Source organism: Saimiri boliviensis, chromosome 10 (genome assembly GCF_048565385.1).
Source record: "Saimiri boliviensis isolate mSaiBol1 chromosome 10, mSaiBol1.pri, whole genome shotgun sequence".
NCBI lineage: Eukaryota > Metazoa > Chordata > Mammalia > Primates > Cebidae > Saimiri > Saimiri boliviensis.
This window is the reverse complement of record NC_133458.1, coordinates 28,086,626-28,104,603: the sequence shown is the minus strand read 5'-3', so window position 1 is coordinate 28,104,603 and position 17,978 is coordinate 28,086,626. Positions and strand designations below refer to the sequence as shown.

Genomic DNA, 17,978 nt, shown 5'->3' with positions numbered 1-17,978 from the left:
AACTTTTTACTTAAGTGTAATCTAGCCCTCCCAAAGCTAGGCTGCAGCTGGAAAAACATCACCTACTCTTCCTTTTGCCCTTTGTTTGGTGGCACAATAAGGACCTTCAATTCACTCTTCTTTTGAGACCTAACCCATTGTTACCCTTCAAGCAGAATGCGCTTGTTAATTTTGGTGACCATTTAAGGAAATGGCCTTCTGTTGCACTTGGTTAGTCAGCAAGACAAGATTCTGTTTTCTGGACTTGAAGGGCCTCATTGGAGGCATAAGGGTTAGACTGCACTTTTCTATAAAGAAACTAGGTTCCTTGGCTTCCATAGTGAGGTGTGGGACAAATAGATAGGGAGTTGAGTAGAGTTGTTGTTGATTATCAGAATTAAGAGCCAATTCTCTCCCAAGTTTGCTTTGTTGCATAAATCCCACTGCAGTGATTTCTTTCTGAATGTTCATAACCTTTCTCTTTTTTTGGACAGTAAAGAAAAAAAAAAAGCAGAACAGCTCAAACATGTCTCAACCACTGGATTTCTGGGTTTTCAAATTGCACTGGTTATTTTTTTTTCCTCATTAGGTACCATCTGAAAAAGAATTTAAGGAGATTCTTGTTATTTGAACTTATAGGCCCTTTACTGTCTGCTGGTTATTCCAACAACATATACAACTCCTACCTAAGTAGACTCTACTTCTAAAGGTTTATTTTTCTGTTCTATTCAATTTTTCATCACAGTTTTTCTGGAAGAGTTCAGGATGATTGCCATTTAAGTGGTGATTTGGGGTTTTATCTTTGTGTTGAGTGATACATTTTATTTTGTTGTTGTTGTTGTTGTTTTGTTTTTTGTTTGTTTGTTTGTTTTTGAGATGGAGTTTCGCTCTTGTTACCCAGGCTGGAGTGCAATGGCGCGATCTCGGCTCACCACAACCTCCGCCTCCTGGGTTCAGGCAATTCTCCTGCCTCAGCCTCCTGAGTAGCTGGGATTATAGGCACGTGCCACCATGCCCAGCTAATTTTTTGTATTTTTTTTAGTAGAGACGGTGTTTCACCATGTTGACCAGGATGGTCTCGATCTCTTGACCTTATGATCCACCCGCCTTGGCCTCCCAAAGTGCTGGGATTACAGGCGTGAGCCACCATGCCCGGCCGAGTGATACATTTTAAAGAGCTCACCTTGGCCGGGCGCAGAGGCTCACACCTGTAATCCCCGCACTTTGGGAGGTCGACATGGGTGGATCACCTGAAGTCAGGAGTTTGAGACCAGCCTGGCCAACATGTTGAAACCCTGTCTCTACTAAAAATACAAAAATTAGCCAGGTGTGGTGGCAGGCGGGTGGCAGCTACATGGGAGGCTTAGGCAGGAGAATTGCTTGAACCCTGGAGGTGGAGGTTGCAGTGAGCCGAGATTGCTCTATTGCACTCCGATCTGGGCAACACAGACGCAAAACTCTGTCTCAAAAAAAAAAAAAAAAAGCTTACCTTGTTTTTGTTAAAAATATTTCACTTGTATTTGCAAAGGTATATGCCACAACTGAGAGAAAAAAAAAGAAAAAAAATTTCACTTGTTTTCCTTTATAAATGATTAGTCTCAAAATAACGTCTTAACTTAACCAGCAGCACAATGCTGTTTAAAAATATTATATTGCAAAAGACAAAATAAGGTATATTATTATCAGTTACAAGTCTGAGGGAAATATAAATTTCATTATATTTTCATTATTTATAATTTTTTAAAATTTCCTTGGAAGAGACTTTTCTTTTTCACATATAGGCTCTGGAAAACTCCACTCTACACTCATGAGAGAATGAAAAGTGAAAAACACAAATGACATTTTAGTATTATAAATTTATTAGAAGACCTTCCTGAAGAGAAGACCTTCTGAGGCACCCCTTTGCAGGTAAAACGTATTCATGTCTTCTTTCTCCACGAAGGTTTTGTTAATCACCTGATCTTGCAATGGTCTCCCAGCACCTCTTAAAGCAGTGGTTCTCAAAATGTGGACCATGGACTCCCTGGAGTCCCGATACCCTTTTTTACAGGGTCTGTGAGGTCAGAGCCATTTTCATACTAATACTAAGATGTTTGCCTTTTCTATTGTGTTGACATTTTGCACTAATGGTACATAAGCAATGATAGGTTAAGTAATTGATAACTATTAGTTATTATATTCATCATTGGTGTGTACTTACAGTTGACATCTTTTTTCCATTTTCAGTTAGAATGTTTTTGATGAAGCCATTAAAATGATTAGTTTTATTAAATACCACTCCTAGAGTATAATTTTTTTTAATGAAATAGGAAGTACATATAAAGTACTTTGGCTGCATGCTGAAATATGATGGTTGTCTCGAGGGAAAGCATTGACGATTGTATGAGTTACAGATTGCACTAGCCTCCTTTTTTCAAATCGTATATCACTTTTACTTGACACACAGACCATGGTTATTCAGATATTTTCTTGAAAATGAACAAAGTGAACCTGTCTCAAGGAAACTGACAGTATTTGTTGTCAATGATAAAATTTAAGCTTTCAAGTGAAAATCAGAATTTTGGAAAACCCAAACCTGCCACCATGAGCTTGACAGCTTTCAGTCAAGCTGTCTCCAGTGTAGACCTCTTATTTGAGCTCCAGACTCTCACATCTACCTGTCTATATATATACTGTGTCCACATAAATGTTTCATATTCTAAATTTAACATGTCCACAATGGAATTTTTTATTTCTCCCATAAAACTTACCTCTTTCATCCTGCCCCAATTTTTCTCATCTTAGTAAATCACCTCTAACCCAGTTGTTCAAACTAGAATTGAAGTCATTATTTCTTTTTTCTCACCTCCTACTTCCAATCCATTAGCAAGTCTTATGAGTTCTGCCTTTAAGATACCTCAGATCTGCTTGCTTTTCTTCCCCTTTGCCATCAACCTATTGCAAGTTATCATCATCTTGTACTTAATCTACTGCATCAGCTTTCTGATTGGTCTTCCCTTCTTGCCTGTCTATAATCAATTTTCCACATAGCAGCAGATGTAAATCATGTTACGCCGTTGCTTAAAATCCTTTAATATTACCCATTATACATAGAATAAAATTCAAATTTCTTAGCTTATAATTCCTTTCATATTTAGGCCTTTACCTCCTCATTCTTTACAACCTAAATCTCCTCATTCAACCTCATTCTTTACTTTTTTTTTTTTTTTTTTTTTTGAGACAGTTTCACTCTTATCACCCAAGCTGGAGTGCAATGGCACATTTTTTGTTCACTGTAACCTCTTCCTCCCAAGTTGAACCGATTCTCCTGCCTCAGCCTCCCTAGTAGCTGGGATTACAGGCACCTGCCATCACACCTGGCTAGTTTTTATATATTTTTAGTAGAGATGGGGTTTCACCATGCTGGCCAAGCTGGTCACCTGACATGAATCAAGAAGCAAAAATTATCCTAGAATACAAACCTTAAAGAATACCTACAGAGCTGAGCCCAAACATGACAATGCTCTGCCTTCCTGTTTCTTCCCTCATACTGTAAACAAGTATCCTGTTCATAATCTGTTCAGTACCATCTATTTTTTAAATTTTCATTCTTTTTTTTTAGTGATGGCACTATGTAAAATGTTCCCCAGGTGTCATGCTAAAGTGTTGTCTAGTGTTCGTAAGCCCAAAAAGGCTATGATGTGTCTTACTGAGAAAATGTGTGTTATATCAGTTTAGTTCAGACATGAGTTATAGTGCTGCTGACTTTGGATTCAATGATAATGTATTAAAAATACATTAAATAAGATTTCTTTAAACAGAAGTACACACAAAACAAGATTATCTATTGATACAAATGCTGAAAATCACATACACCTAACCCTGTATCTTTCCTAGGAGCAATGGTTCAGTGTTGGCAAATTTAGTGTTCATGGCAACTTTATAGAATGCAACTACCTCAAATAATAAGAATCAGTGTATTTTATATATTTATTTTGTAGAACCTTAAAGTATCTCACAGACATTAGTTCATTCATCAACACAACTTCCAGAAATTGGCTGCTAGAGAATGAGTTATTTGTTATTTGGAGGATAAGAGAAAATTCACTCTGTAGGTTTTCCTTAAGGTTTGTGTTCTAGGACAGTTTTTGCTTCCTAAATAGACAGTATTTTACCCTTGGATGTAAAAAGATCTGCTTGCTAATTATGGTTATGTTTGACTGATTTGCTTTGGAACTCATTGGAATATTCTCTATTTGACTTTAATGGGGAAAGGTTAAAAGGTAAAGCATTTTGGAAAGCACTCAGAACTTTTTGGCAGAAAAGTACCAGGTAGAGAGAAATAATCATAGTGGTTATTATCACAAATGTAAAGAAGGTAATGATATACATTGCTGGATACATGAAATTTGAATGTGCTATGTTGAAAATGGCTACTCACATATATATTATAGGAACTTTTCCCTCCTTCAACTCTGCATTCATACTTTTGTCTAGATTCTGCTAATTCTTCTTTTATATGATATCTCAAATTTGTTCCTTCTTTTTCATTTGTATGGTTATAATCTGGAAATCCAAACTTTAACCATTTTCAAGGTTGACCTTAAAATTGCTCTCATTTCTTTCAGCCACATTTTCCCTTGAATGTAAGAGTTACACAGTAATAAACCCTCTTGCTTAAGCATATTTTTATCACAATCTGCAGAGATATTACTGCCCTACTTAGAAACTTTCAGTGGCTGCTAGTTGTCTACTTTTACATTACTTTAAACTACTGTCTCTTCATGTTCCTCAACTCTACAGGCTTTTCCACCCTACCCCCTATAATTGATGTCATCTCATAATTCACTGTGTATGCAGAGGAACCTCTAGATGTTAATTCCTTCATCTTCTTATAACCAAATCTATAAAACTGCCTGTGTCTATTCCTTTTTTCCTTCCATTACAAAGGAAAGAAGTATTAGGACATAGGCATCTTTAATGGGGGGCATTATTTTGTCTACCACACATTTCTTTTTTTTTTTTTCTCAGTATAAAAGTGTTATATCCTAATTCCAGAAAAATTAGAAAACTGATCAGCAATTTAGGAACTGTATAGGCCCTACTGATCTCCTAACAGAAATAGAGATCCTTAGTTCATGTTGATTAAGAAGGGAGGGTCTCTGAATACTTAAGGCCTTTAAGATGCTCCAAGAGTTTGCCAAAAGTCACAGAGGAGAAAAGTACCACCTTCCACAAAAAATCTATGGGAAAAAGGAGCACTGTAAGACTTCTGGCAGGGTCTTTAGCTTCTCTAGGTTTTGGCTTCTTTGTCCTTAAAATAAGAAATTGAATTAGCTGATTTTTTTTTTTTTTTTTTTTTTTTTGAGACGGACTTTCACTCTTGTTACCCAGGCTGGAGTGCAATAGCGCGATCTCGGCTCACCGCAACCTCCGCCTCCTGGGTTCAGGCAATTCTCCTGCCTCAGCCTCCTGAGTAGCTGGGATTACAGGTGTGCGCCACCATGCCCAGCTAATTTTTGTATTTTTAGTAGAGATGGGATTTCACCATGTTGACCAGGATGGTCTTGATCTCTTGACTTCGTGATCCACCTGCCTCAGCCTCCCAAAGTGCTGGGATTACAGGTGTGAGCCACCACACCTGGCCGAATTAGCTGATTTTTTTAAAGTATTGTCTTTATTAATATATAAGGGCTAATATCTACATTCTACTAAAAATCAAAAGAGATGAATAGATAACATACAGGTTTGCTAGTTTTTAATTAAATCAATGTATAGTGTTATTTCAGGATTCAGTCAGTTACATTTTCACAGTCAGAAAGACAAGGAAAGACTGAGAAGCTATCACAGATTGGGGAAGAAGAAGGATGACAACCAAATGTAATGTGGGATCCTGGATGGGATACTGGAACTGAAAAGGGGCATTAGTGGAAAAACTGGCAAAATCCAACTAAAACCTGCAGTTTAGTTAATAATTAATAGTATTATGAGGTAATAGTATTGCACCAATGTTAATTTCTTAGTTTTGATCATTGCTGTGATTTTATAAGACGTTAGTTAACCTTAGAGGACTCTAGGTGAAGTACATATGGAAACTCCACTGTTTTCGCAAGTTGTTTCTAAGTCTAAAATGATTTCAAAAGAAATTTTTTTCTATTAATAAAAAGACAGTAAGAGTGGAAAAGCAAAAAAAAAAAAAAAAAAAGTGGAAAAGCAAGCCACAGAGGGAGAGAAGTTGTTTGCAAAATTTATAATCACAAGGAACTCAAAATGAGAATATATCAATAACTCATACAAATCAGTAAAGGAAAGACTGACAACCCAATAGAAAAATAGGCAAAAGACTTGAAAGACTCTTCGATGATGTCGAAATAGCCAATAAGCATATTAAAATGTGCCTGGCAATGCACAGGGTTCTCATCTCCAAGTTGGAACTCTTGTGTATTGCTAGCGAGAATGTGAAATGCTGCTGGTGATAATTCATGTAAAATTAGACAGACTTATTATATGATCCAGCAATTCCACTTGTGTATATATATGCAACAGAATTGAAAGCAGGGCCTCATGTAGATATTTGCACATCACTGTTAATACCAGCACCGTTCACAATAGCTAAAAGCTGGAAACAGTCCAAATGTCCATCGACAGATGAATGTATAAACAAAATGTGGCATAGACATACAATGGAATATTACTCAGCTTTAAAAAGGAATGAAAATCTGACATATGCTACAACATGGAGGATCCTTGAGAATATTATGCTAAGTGAAATGTCAGTCACAAAAGGGCAAATAGATTGTATGATTCCACCTATATGAGTTACCCAGTGTAGTCAAATTCATAGAGACAGAAAGTAGAGCAGTGGTTAGCAGGGGCTGGAGGGAAGGCAAAATGAGGAATTGTTTAATGGGTAGAGAATTGCAGTTTGATATCATGAAAAAGTTTTGGAGATGGATGGTGGTGATGATTGTACAACAGTATGAATGTACTTAATGCCAATGAACTTAAAAATGGTTAAAATGGTAAATCTTATGTATATTCACCACAGTGTTTTTAAAAAGTGGTTGTATTGGTAATGGTAGTGATGGTGGTAAGATATAGATGAAAACCACAATGTGACACCATTCTCTAGAAAGGATAAAATGACAGAGACCAAGGGTGTGAAGCAACCAGAATACTGATATTTTGCTGGTAGGATTATAAACTAGAACACGTATTTTGGAAAATTGTTTGACATTATCTATCTAGCTGAACATAGGCATGCCCCATCACCTAGCAGTTCCATCCTAGATATATATTTTCATGTGGGTACCAAAAGACAGTAAAAATATTTTCACGTGGGTACCAAAAGACATTACAAGAATGTTCATAGCAACATTGTTTTTTTATAGTACCCAAGCTGAAAACAACCAAAAAGCCCATCAACAGAAAAAATGGATTCAATAAATTGTGGCTGTTCATGCAATGGGATACTTTCCCATAATATAAATAAATAAAACTGCTAGTAAGTGCCACAAACTTGGGTAGCTCTTAAAAATATATTAAGCAGAAAAAAGACACTTAAGAATAAATATTTTATGATGTTTATATAAGGTTCAAAAATAGGCAAAACTGATCAGTGGTGATAAGAGTCAGGACAGAGATTACCTTTGGGGAGGTGTTAGGGTAACGACTGATAGTGGACGCATGAGAAGGCCCTAGGGTACTGGGAGTGTTCTATTTTCTTATCTGTGTAGTGGTTGCATAGATGTATTAACTTTTGAAATTTTATCAAGCTGTAACTTTTTTATTTGTGTACTTTTGTAGATAAGTTATGCTTCAATAAAAAGTTTATTTAAAAAAATAATATATAGAAGAAAAATAAAGAATATGGCAAAAAGTACACATTCTACATTTATTTAACGGCATTATGCTCATTATTTAACCCCTACTCCTAGCTCAGTGACAAAACTGAGGGCGCTGAATGCAAATTCCTTTCCACCCTTATTCTTGTTGAAGTGTAAGAACAAGTTTTCAAGTTTAAGCTTGACTTTTCTTTGAGGACAGCTTTAGCTAGAGGTGCTAACTGTGCAGCAAACTGAACACTGACCTAAGTGGAGCTCTAATTAGCTGTGTCAGGGAAATGGAGGATTTAAGTCCATACTCCACTCCTAGATTCTACAGACTTAACAGGGAGCAGAGAAGGTAGCTTGGTGACTGCTTTAGAATAATGTGAGTTTTGTATTACTTGTTTGAGAAACACCGGATTAGTCAGTGGCAAGGAGGTACATTTAGTTACACTAAGCATAATTTTGTTATAGTGATGTTTCTAGTTTTGTTAATTTTTACTCATACCCCATTCTCTTTTCCTTCCTTTTACTCTTCAGGTACCTGTTCTATATTTAATTCATTTTAGGCTTTGCCCTGAGCTAGCTAGCTATTCTTTAAATCATATATTCATCTAGCACATATTCATGAGTTGTTTACTATATGCTAGGGACCTGGAATACAAAAATAAGACATAACTTCTGCCCTCAGATTGCTTGTAGTTCCAGTGTGGAAGGAGACAAATGATCAGTTATAGTATCAATGTTGACATGTACTGTATTGAGCAATACCAGTCTAGGGTATTGCTCAATAATTCTTGTAATTGATTCTTAACCTAGACCGGGAGCTGGAAATGTCTACTGAAGGAAGTTACAACTAATCTATAGGTTTTGAAAGGTGTGTGTGTGTGTGTGTGTGTGTGTGGGTGGGTGGGTGGGGGGCGGGTGTGTGTGTGCGCGCATGCATATGCCTATGTGTGCTTTCATTCAGAGTGGGAAGGTAAGGGAATGTAGAGAGCCAAGGCTCCAGAGATACACAGAGGCCAAGTCATAAAAGGTCTTATATGTCACCACGCTAAGGAGTTTGGATTTTCTTTCAAGGATAGTGAAGAGTAACTGCGGCGTTACAAACAAGGAAGTGACATGACATGTATAAATGAATTTAATGAATAGAAGTAGGCTGTTACATGGTTGGAATTATCTAGGTAGACTTTTACTTCTCAAAGTGTTGTCCCAGCTGTATTGTCATCATCTGAGAGCTGTTCAAAATGTACAATTTTGGGACCTACTCCAGACCTACTAAATCAGAGTGGGCATTTTAACAAGATCTTGACATGATTTATATGTGCATTCAAGTTTGAAAAGCACTGATTTAGATGGATATGATGATAGTCAGGATGGTCAGGCTTTATACAGTAGGTCTGAAGAAGATAGGACAGATTGCAACATATATTACAGAGTACATGTTCTTCCCTCTATTTGAAATACTCTTCTCAGTTCCCAGGCAACTCCCATTCATCCTTTACCTTTCTGCTGAATGAAGCTTCTCTGATGCCATGGCCCCAGTACACATAATTGGTGCCTTTGCCATATGCTCCTATGTACTCACATTGTCATTTCTCACACTTTTATGTGCTTATTTAAAACTGTCTCTCCCCTTGTACTGTAAGCACCATGAAGACAAAGGCCATTTTTCTGTGGTACTTGGCACATGGTAAGCACCCAATAAACATTTGTGATTTGATTAAATGAATGAATTCATGTGTAAGAAGAGAAAATGGATTTGGGTATGTTGGAGAGAAGGATGTTCATGTTATAATTGTTCTTGTTTTGTTTTTGTTTTTGTTCTTTTGAGACGGAGTTTCACTCTTGTTACCCAGGCTGGAGTGCAATGGCGCGATCTCGGCTCACCGCAACCTCCGCCTCCTGGGTTCAGGCAATTCTCCTGCCTCAGCCTCCTGAGTAGCTGGGATGACAGGCACGCGCCACCATGCCCAGCTAATTTTTTGTATTTTTAGTAGAGACGGGGTTTCACCATATTGACCAGGATGGTCTCGATCTCTTGACCTTGTGATCCACCCACCTCGGCCTCCCAAAGTGCTGGGATTACAGGCTTGAGCCACTGCGCCCGGCTCATGTTATAATTGTTAACAATAATAGTTATTTTATATGTGTGTGTATGTTTATTTAGTTTTGGACACTCGGTCTTGTTCTATCTCCCAGAGAGAGTGCAGTGGCAAGATCATAGCTCATTGTAACTTCAAACTTCTGGGCTCAAGCAATCCTCCCACCTCAGCCTCCCCAGTACCTAGGACTACAGGCATATACCACTATGTCTGGCTGATTTTTTCTTTTAAGAGATGGGGTTTTGCTATGTTGCTCAGGCTGAATAATAGTACATTTTAAATACCATTGATAAGTTCTAGGCACTAAGTGCTTTATACATATTAATTTATTTGATCATCTCAGTTACTCCTATGGAATAGATACTCTTAATATCCTTATTTTACAAATGAGAAAACTGAGGCACAAAAAGGATAAGTAATTTGCCTAAGGTTACGCTGTTGGTAAGAAGTGAGATTCAAACCAGGCAATTGAGTACTAATCTGTGTATCTAGTTTTGGACAAAATAGCTTCCAGCTGCTTAGTGTTTTATATGTATCAGTTATTTAGTCTTTAGAAAAACAATGTGTAGAAGATGATATTATCCTGATTTACAAAGAAACAGAGGTTCAAAAAGGTTGTGTAGCCTGAGGATACACAGCTAGTAAGTGAGGAAGCTAGCTTTCAAACCCAAGTCTATCCAACTTTAAAAGCCTTTACCAGTAATGATGATGCCTCCATGTTGAGTCCATAAAATACCTGTGGGATATGAATTTTAGATGACTAAGGAACTGAGAGTTAAGAAGATACCTAACATCATATAGGTTGTGAGATAGGGAGAAGGACTTAGCAATGCCCGTGTCTGTGGTAGCGCTGGCATTTGGAGTTTGAAGGAGTAAGGGAGATTTAAGGTCAAGCATTCCAGCCAGTCTCATAATTGACCACATTGAACTTTGAACTCAAGTGGTTAGGAACATTAGCCTCCATAATAAGCTGAAACTCAGGTGACTAAGGAATAGTTACTGGCTTTTTTTTTTTTTTTTTATGGTCTTAGAGAAACCAAGTGGGTTAGAAATACTCAGTGTCAGAACTGGAAGGAACCAGTTCTAACCTTCCACAGTTCACTCTTCCTTACCTCCCTCTCATTTTATGATAAAGAGATTGGAGAAGGGAGTAACCAAAGTCCGATAAAACAAAGCCAGGAAAAGAAGACAGGGTCACATTCTTGTGTTCCTTGCACTTTGCCTTATCTCTAGGTTCCAGATTCATCAACTTTTGTTATAACTGTTCTGCCGTTGTAGTAACATCTTCACTGCCTGGTTGTTTTTTAGCTTTGGACCCTGAAAAGACTAACTTTGTGTCCCTTCCCCTTTGGCCCTAAGCACATACTCACTGAATTCAGATCATCTGGAAGGCCCTATGCCTTCATGCCCTCATTGATGATGATACTATAGAATCACCACTACTGGGAACACAACTGGCACAGAGGATTTTGAGCTGTTTTTGGAGTTAAGATTCTGCTGAACTGTTGATATACTTGGTCAATTTTTGTACAACAGAAAGCTGCAGGAGCCGATACAGTTTGCATAACTTTTTTTGGAAGTTACTAACTCCTCACATACATGTTAAGGGTAATACAATCTTGTGCAGTGGTCTCACTCCTGCCCTGGCTATAGGTATATCTTCTTAGGCACATTATGATAAAATGAAATTATATTGAAAACAAATCTATAACTGGTACTTATACCTTATGCCTTACACAGTCCTTGACACTTAATAGGACTTCAGTTCTCAAATGTAATAGCTACTATTTTATTTTCATTTCAGAATCACTGCAGAAAGATGTAGTGAGATTGCAGTGTTCAAATGGTCTATTTTAGTTAAAATCTACATTAAGGAAACAAAAAAAAGTCATAACTAAAAACAACACTTAGTTTAGCCTGCCATAGTGATATATTTTACTTTTGTTTGTTTGAGATGGAGTCTTGCTGTGTTGCCCAGGCTGGAGTATAGTGGCACAATCTTTGCTTACTGCAACCTCTGCCTCCCGGGTTCAAGCAATTTTCCCTGCCTCAACCTCCCGAGTAGCTTGGATTACAGGTGCCCGCCACCATGTCCAGCTAATTTTTGTATTTTTAGTAGAGACAGGGTTTTGCCATGTTGGCCAGGCTGGTCTTGAACTCCTGGCCTTAAGCAATCCATCGTCTTGGCCTCCCAAAGTTCTGGGATCACAGGCAAGAGCTACCATGCCCAGCCTATTCTTTTATTTTTAATATTGGTTTTTCTAACAGTGATTTTCTTCTGTGATTTAACACTACCATGAAGGTCATCATCTTCTATTTATTTAATTAATCATTCCATAGAGAATATAGGCTGGGCTTGGTGGCTCATGTCTGTAATCCCAGCACTTTGGGAGGCCAAGGCAGAAAGATCATTTGAGGTGAATTCCTGGGAGTTCAATACCAGTGGGCAACATAGTGAGACCCTCAGCTCTACAAAAAAATCAAAAATTTGCCAGGCATGGTGGTGCACCTGTAGTCTCAGCTACTCAGGAGGCTGAGGTGGTAGGATCACTTGAGCCTGAAAGGTCAAGCCATGGTTACATCACTGTACTTAAGCCTGGGTGACAGAGTAAGACACTGTTAGGTTAGAATATTTATTTTTAAAATTTTTCATTTACCTCCTTTTAATTTTTTTTTTAACTTTTTAAATTTTTTCATTTTTGAAATGGAGTCTCGCTCTGTCACCCAGGCTGGAGTGCAGTGATGCAATCTCCACTCACTGCAACCTCTGTTTCCCAGGTTCAAGCGATTCTCCTGCCTCAGCCTCCCAAGTAGCTGAGATTATAGGCATGAGCCACCTTGCCTCACTTCTTTTACCTTTTTTATTACCACACTGGTCTACACTATCAATATAATCTAGTAATATTCTTATCATTGAGATATTCTAAGGGTGGGGATTCTGTCTAGCCATAAAATAGACTTTTGGCCTTGATTGTTCCTTAAAGCTTCATTATAATGCAGATCAAAATGGATTACAATGGGTACAGATCAAGCAATGAAAAGTGGATTATATATTCCTGCAGAGATAATGTTGTAATTAAGGATTAAAACCCTACTAAAGACTTCTCATTAAATAAGTCACATAGCTGTAGTCAGTAATATAACTAAGCACCTATAAATATAAAACAATGTTCCATATTCTATAAAATGGACATAAACATACTGAATACATTAATTATGCAAGTTCCTTCCAAAATATCATAAAGTATATGTACAGCATGCAGAAATTTTAAATTTGGTAATTTCTTAAGCACCTACTATATGCCAAGCATTGTAGGCAAATCAAAGTAGGCTAAGCTCTTGAAGAGCCTGGCGACTAACAAGGGGTAACACATGTACATAGTAACTATAATTTCAGGAAGGGTGAGAATAGTGATATAGCCAAAGAACAATGTTAGATGAAGGGGAGATTCCTTTTTTAAGGTCAGGTTTCATGGTAGAAGTATCATTCCTTTAAGTATTTGAAAAAGTGAAGATGATGGAAGTGAAGGCAGAGACGAATGCATTTTGATTTCAGAAAATGACATGAGCAAAGCCATTGAAGTGGGAAAGAACACATCATAACAATAACATAATTAAGAGCTACCATTAATTAACTACTTAGAGTATGTACCCTTTTAAAATCCTTGTGTCAGTCCCGTTAGGTAAGTGGCTGTTATTATTTCCACCATACAAATTGGAAATTGGAGTCATATGGAGAGGTCAAATAAGTGGCAGAGGCAGGATTCTAACCTAACTGTCTGATTCCAAAACCAGTGTTCATGGTTGCAATACGGCAATCTTTACATTCAAGAAATAGCAGATAATACAGTCTACCTGGAGAATAGAGTGCATGTGTGTGCATGTGTGTGTGTGTGTGTGTGCGCGTGTGTGTGTGTGTGAACTAGATAGTCTTCTGGGAAAGGATTTGTAGAGGGTTTTTAAGAGGCAGTGAAAATGAACAGAAAGGGATAGATGAAAAGTTTGGTGGAGGAGGGCGCAGAAATAATACACAACTGATCGTTCTGGGGACTGCGGAAAAGGGGGAAATTAAAGGTGCCTGAGGTTTCATGTGTGATTGCCTAAGGACAGTGGTATCACAAACACAAATAGAAAAGTGAGGAGAACAAAGTGTTGTTTGGAGGGGAAATGGGAAAGGAAAGATGGAGCAATAATTTTGACTGTAGACATGTTGCATTTAAAACACAGATGAAATACACCATTGGAAATTTAGGCAACAGATGTGACTTCTCAATTTAAGAAGTCCTCTGGGTTAAAAGGAAAACCAGAGGACAATTAACTAGAGGTTGCTAGGAGCTAAGACTTTGTCAGAATTGACACCCTGACTTCAGTGGGCCTTACCTTTCCTGTGTCTCATCAACCTGTGTCCTGACATCACTCAAATCACCTCACTGCATAGCACCTCTATGACCACAGCTTCCTTTACTTCTGCCTCTGCTGTTCTTATTTCACCTGCTCTCCATCCTGCCTGTGATCCCTTGATACCTCTGAATGCACCTGGTTCAACAGTCCCTTTCTGTTTTCATCTTCCTGTCTCTCTAGTCAAACCTCTGGCCATTCATTTGAATTCTGACCTCTCTGGCATCTTACCGTACCTCTTTCATAGATACTACCTTTCTCCCCTCCATTCCAAATCCAAAGGACCATTCTCTTAACTAGTGAAGCCTTTAAGGGTAATGAACTGTGAACCCCTCAAATCTGAGACAGGTCTCGGTTAATTTAGAAAGTTTATTTTGCCAAGGTTGAGGACATGCTCTCATGACACAGCCTCAGGAGGTCCTGATGACATGTTCCCAAGGTGGTCAGAGCACAGTTTGGGTTTTATACATTTTAGGGGGACATGAGACATCAGTCAACGTATGTTTGATGAACACTGGTTCAGTCTAGAAAGATGGGACAGCTGGAAGCAGGGAGGATTTTCTAGGTCATAGATGGATAAGAGACAAATGGTTGCATTCTTTTGAGTTTCTGCGTCTCCAAAAGAGGCAACCAGATACACATTTATCTTGGTGAGCAGAGGGGTGATATTCAATAGAATCTGAGGCAGGTTTGCCCTAAGCAGTTTCAGCTTGACTTTTTGCTTTGGCTTAGTGATTTTGGGGGCCCAAGATACTTTCTTTTCACAGAACCTATAATCATAATTATAATACGGTCACTATTAGCTCTAGAGGAACTATCCTCTTCAATGGGAATTAACACAGTAAAGAGTCCTGGTCCTTAAAGGAACCAAAGCAGGCATATCTTGTTAGGCTTTGTGCCTGAAACCTGTGGTTTCAAACTCTTATTGGATAATATACTCTAGAAGTGAATGAAGCAGGTGAGATAGGCTAGCTTATGTCTTGTTTCCAAACTTCTGAAGTGTGCAGCATGAAGGGAGTTGGCATGGAGACATAAAGCAGAAACAACTTCAGAGGTCCTTTAAGGTGACAGTGTACAGGGCTACTGCACTTGCGTCTTGTGTCTTCCTGAAACCCGTCCTGTGTGTCAAATCTAGCATTGGTTAGGGACTTTGAGGCAGCACTAGTCTTGATTGGAAACCCTGGCACTCCTCTAAACCTACACTTTTGTGGCTCCTGACTAGGCTCAGGGAAGCCGCTTTCCAATCAGCACCTTCCTGTCTGTAGCTGAGAGCCCTGAGATCGTTATGTATGTAACACAGGGAACCAGCAGAGGGTGTTGTCGTCCCAGAACTTTTTTAGAGCTAAGAAGTTCTGATTTTGAAAAAGATCTCCCTAGGCTCCATCGGAACCTCCCATGCAATAAGACTCTAACTCGAGATACGCGAGAGTTTGGTGCCAGACCCCTGGTGTGAGCAGATGGGGAAGCTTCTGCATAGCTGTTTAAACTTGAAAGCCGTAGGAGCTCTTGATTTCACGGAAACGCCTGTTTACTGTTCCAAATCAAGCAACTCTTGAGAAATGGGAGTGCCTTCCTGACCTCAGTCTTTATTGATCTTGGTATCAGCACCTCTAGTGACGTGTCCTGAAGGGTGGGAGAGAATTCACAAGTGCCTCACACATAGGGAAAGAAGAAAGTCCAACTATTGCTGCAGAAAGTCCCTGCTGGGGAGGTGCGGGTAGAGTGTTTGGGTAGTATTAAACAGTGAGTGCCCTGTGGGAAGCACAGTGCCTGGGTGCCGCACTTTGCATCAGCTCGGATATTGAAATCAGAAACAGAAGACTTTGAAGCCGGCCAGTGAGGGATTGTCAGGCAGTTGACTAATGCTTTTGATTTGAATCGGAGGCTGCTGTGAAAAGGGATGCAGCTTCTGCTAGCCACTGTGAACTTCTGAATCTCACTAGGTTTGGGTCTGCTTTGGGGGACACAGATACCCCCGCTATTTCCAAACCAGCTTTCCCTTTTGCTTCAGGACATATCTTACCCAAGCTTGCACTATGGAGCAGTTGGACGGTAATGAGGGCACCTTGGCTTTTCATATGCCTGAGTGGATGGTGAGTTCTTTGGTCACTTTGTTTCTCCTTCTGTTTCTTGATAACCAGAGGCAACCATTTTTGACAGGTGACAAGGAGCACCTGTAAGAAGCTCCTCCCAAGACCTGTGGTTGGAAAAACAGTTATTACTCTAATTTCTGATTAGTTCCTAGGTACTACATCGCCACTGATTCTTATTTATCAGAGAAGCTGGGAAAGGTGTGAGAGTTGCCTGGCCAGGGCTTGCTGCCTGGGTGTCTCTGGTGGGTGGGGGCTTTCCTCCTGCTGCTGGTGTGATCTATGGGTTGTTTCCTGTGACTGTTTTGCCCTTCTGTTTTCAACCTGATGCTTTATTTGTTTCTCTTGGGGTAAAGAAAAAGAACGATGAGGAGAAAAAACAAAAACAGAACTTACAGAAATGGTGCTCTCTCAAGTCTGAAAAGATTTCAAACATTTCTCCCCTCCCGGCCCATATTTTTCCCTTCAGTCAGAACATATCCCTATTTTCCCCCAGCTATTTATATATATATTTCTGTAAGGCAGGAACTGTCGCTCTCTTGGTATAGTTCTTCAGAATACCGTATTTGTCTGGTCAGTAGTTTTACTATAGTGATAATAAGGACTTATCTGTTGATAAGAACTAGCATATAAACCTGTTATATTGGATCCAGTTTCAACTTTTAATTTAAAAACAGTACCCATCCTTATGTTTCTAAATGGTTTCTTCTAGATTTAGCCTGATTTCTTACAGCCTATACAGGTTTATGTTTATGGGTTTGTGTTTCCCCACTATGGAATACTAGTTAGACTCTTTAAAACATATTTCAAGTTCTTTTTAGTGTTTATAGAATTACAGACTTGAAGAAATAACTATTGATAATGAGATAGAATATATAGTAGGCCTAACAAAGGCCCAGCTGAAGAGCTTACATTTCAACTCATTGTTACAACTATTGTTTATTACTTTGGGGAAGGTTATTGCTGTTCTTTTTTTTTTTTTTTGAGACGGAGTTTCGCTCTTGTTACCCAGGCTGGAGTGCAATGGCGCGATCTCGGCTCACCGCAACCTCCGCCTCCTGGGTTCAGGCAATTCTCCTGCCTCAGCCTCCTGAGTAGCTGGGATTACAGGCACGCACCACCATGCCCAGCTAATTTTTGTATTTTTAGTAGAGTCGGGGTTTCACCATGTTGACCAGGATGGTCTTGATCTCTCGACCTCGTGATCCACCCGCCTCGGCCTCCCAAAGTGCTGGGATTACAGGCTTGAGCCACCACGCCCGGCTGCTGTTCTTCTTAATGTTGTTTCAGAACATTGTGTTCAGTTTTGTTTTGTTTTTTTTTTTTTTTTTTTTTTTTTTTTTCCTAATTTTTATTTTGAGATGGAGTCTGGCTCTGTTGCCCAGGCTGGAGTGCAGTGGCATGACCTCAGCTCACTGCAACCTCCGCCTCCTGGGTTCAAATGATTCTCTTGCCTCAGTCTCCCAAATAGTTGGGATTACAGATATGCACCACCACACTGGGTAATTTTTGTATTTTTGGTGGGGACGGGGTTTCACCATGCTGGCCAGGCTGGTCTCGAACTTCGGACATCAGGTGATCCACTCACCTCGGCCTCCCAA

General features: G+C 39.1%; 1 protein-coding gene across 8 annotated transcripts in view; it reads left to right on the top strand.

The window, feature by feature from the left end:
- The window catches only part of AHCYL2 (adenosylhomocysteinase like 2), a 210,032-nt gene that overhangs the window by 126,879 nt on the left and 65,175 nt on the right, over positions 1-17,978 (top strand). For 2 of the 8 annotated variants that reach the window (XM_074379081.1, XM_074379079.1), the window contains exon 1: positions 12,588-16,380. The exons of 4 other annotated variants lie outside the window; for them this stretch is intronic. In XM_074379081.1, coding sequence (XP_074235182.1) covers positions 16,324-16,380 — 57 coding nt within the window. In that variant the 5' untranslated portion in view covers positions 12,588-16,323. Of the gene's footprint in view, positions 1-1,164; positions 1,888-12,587; positions 16,381-17,978 lie in introns of those variants that run through there. 2 more of the 8 variants (XM_074379083.1, XM_039472819.2) reach the window with 2 other exon arrangements.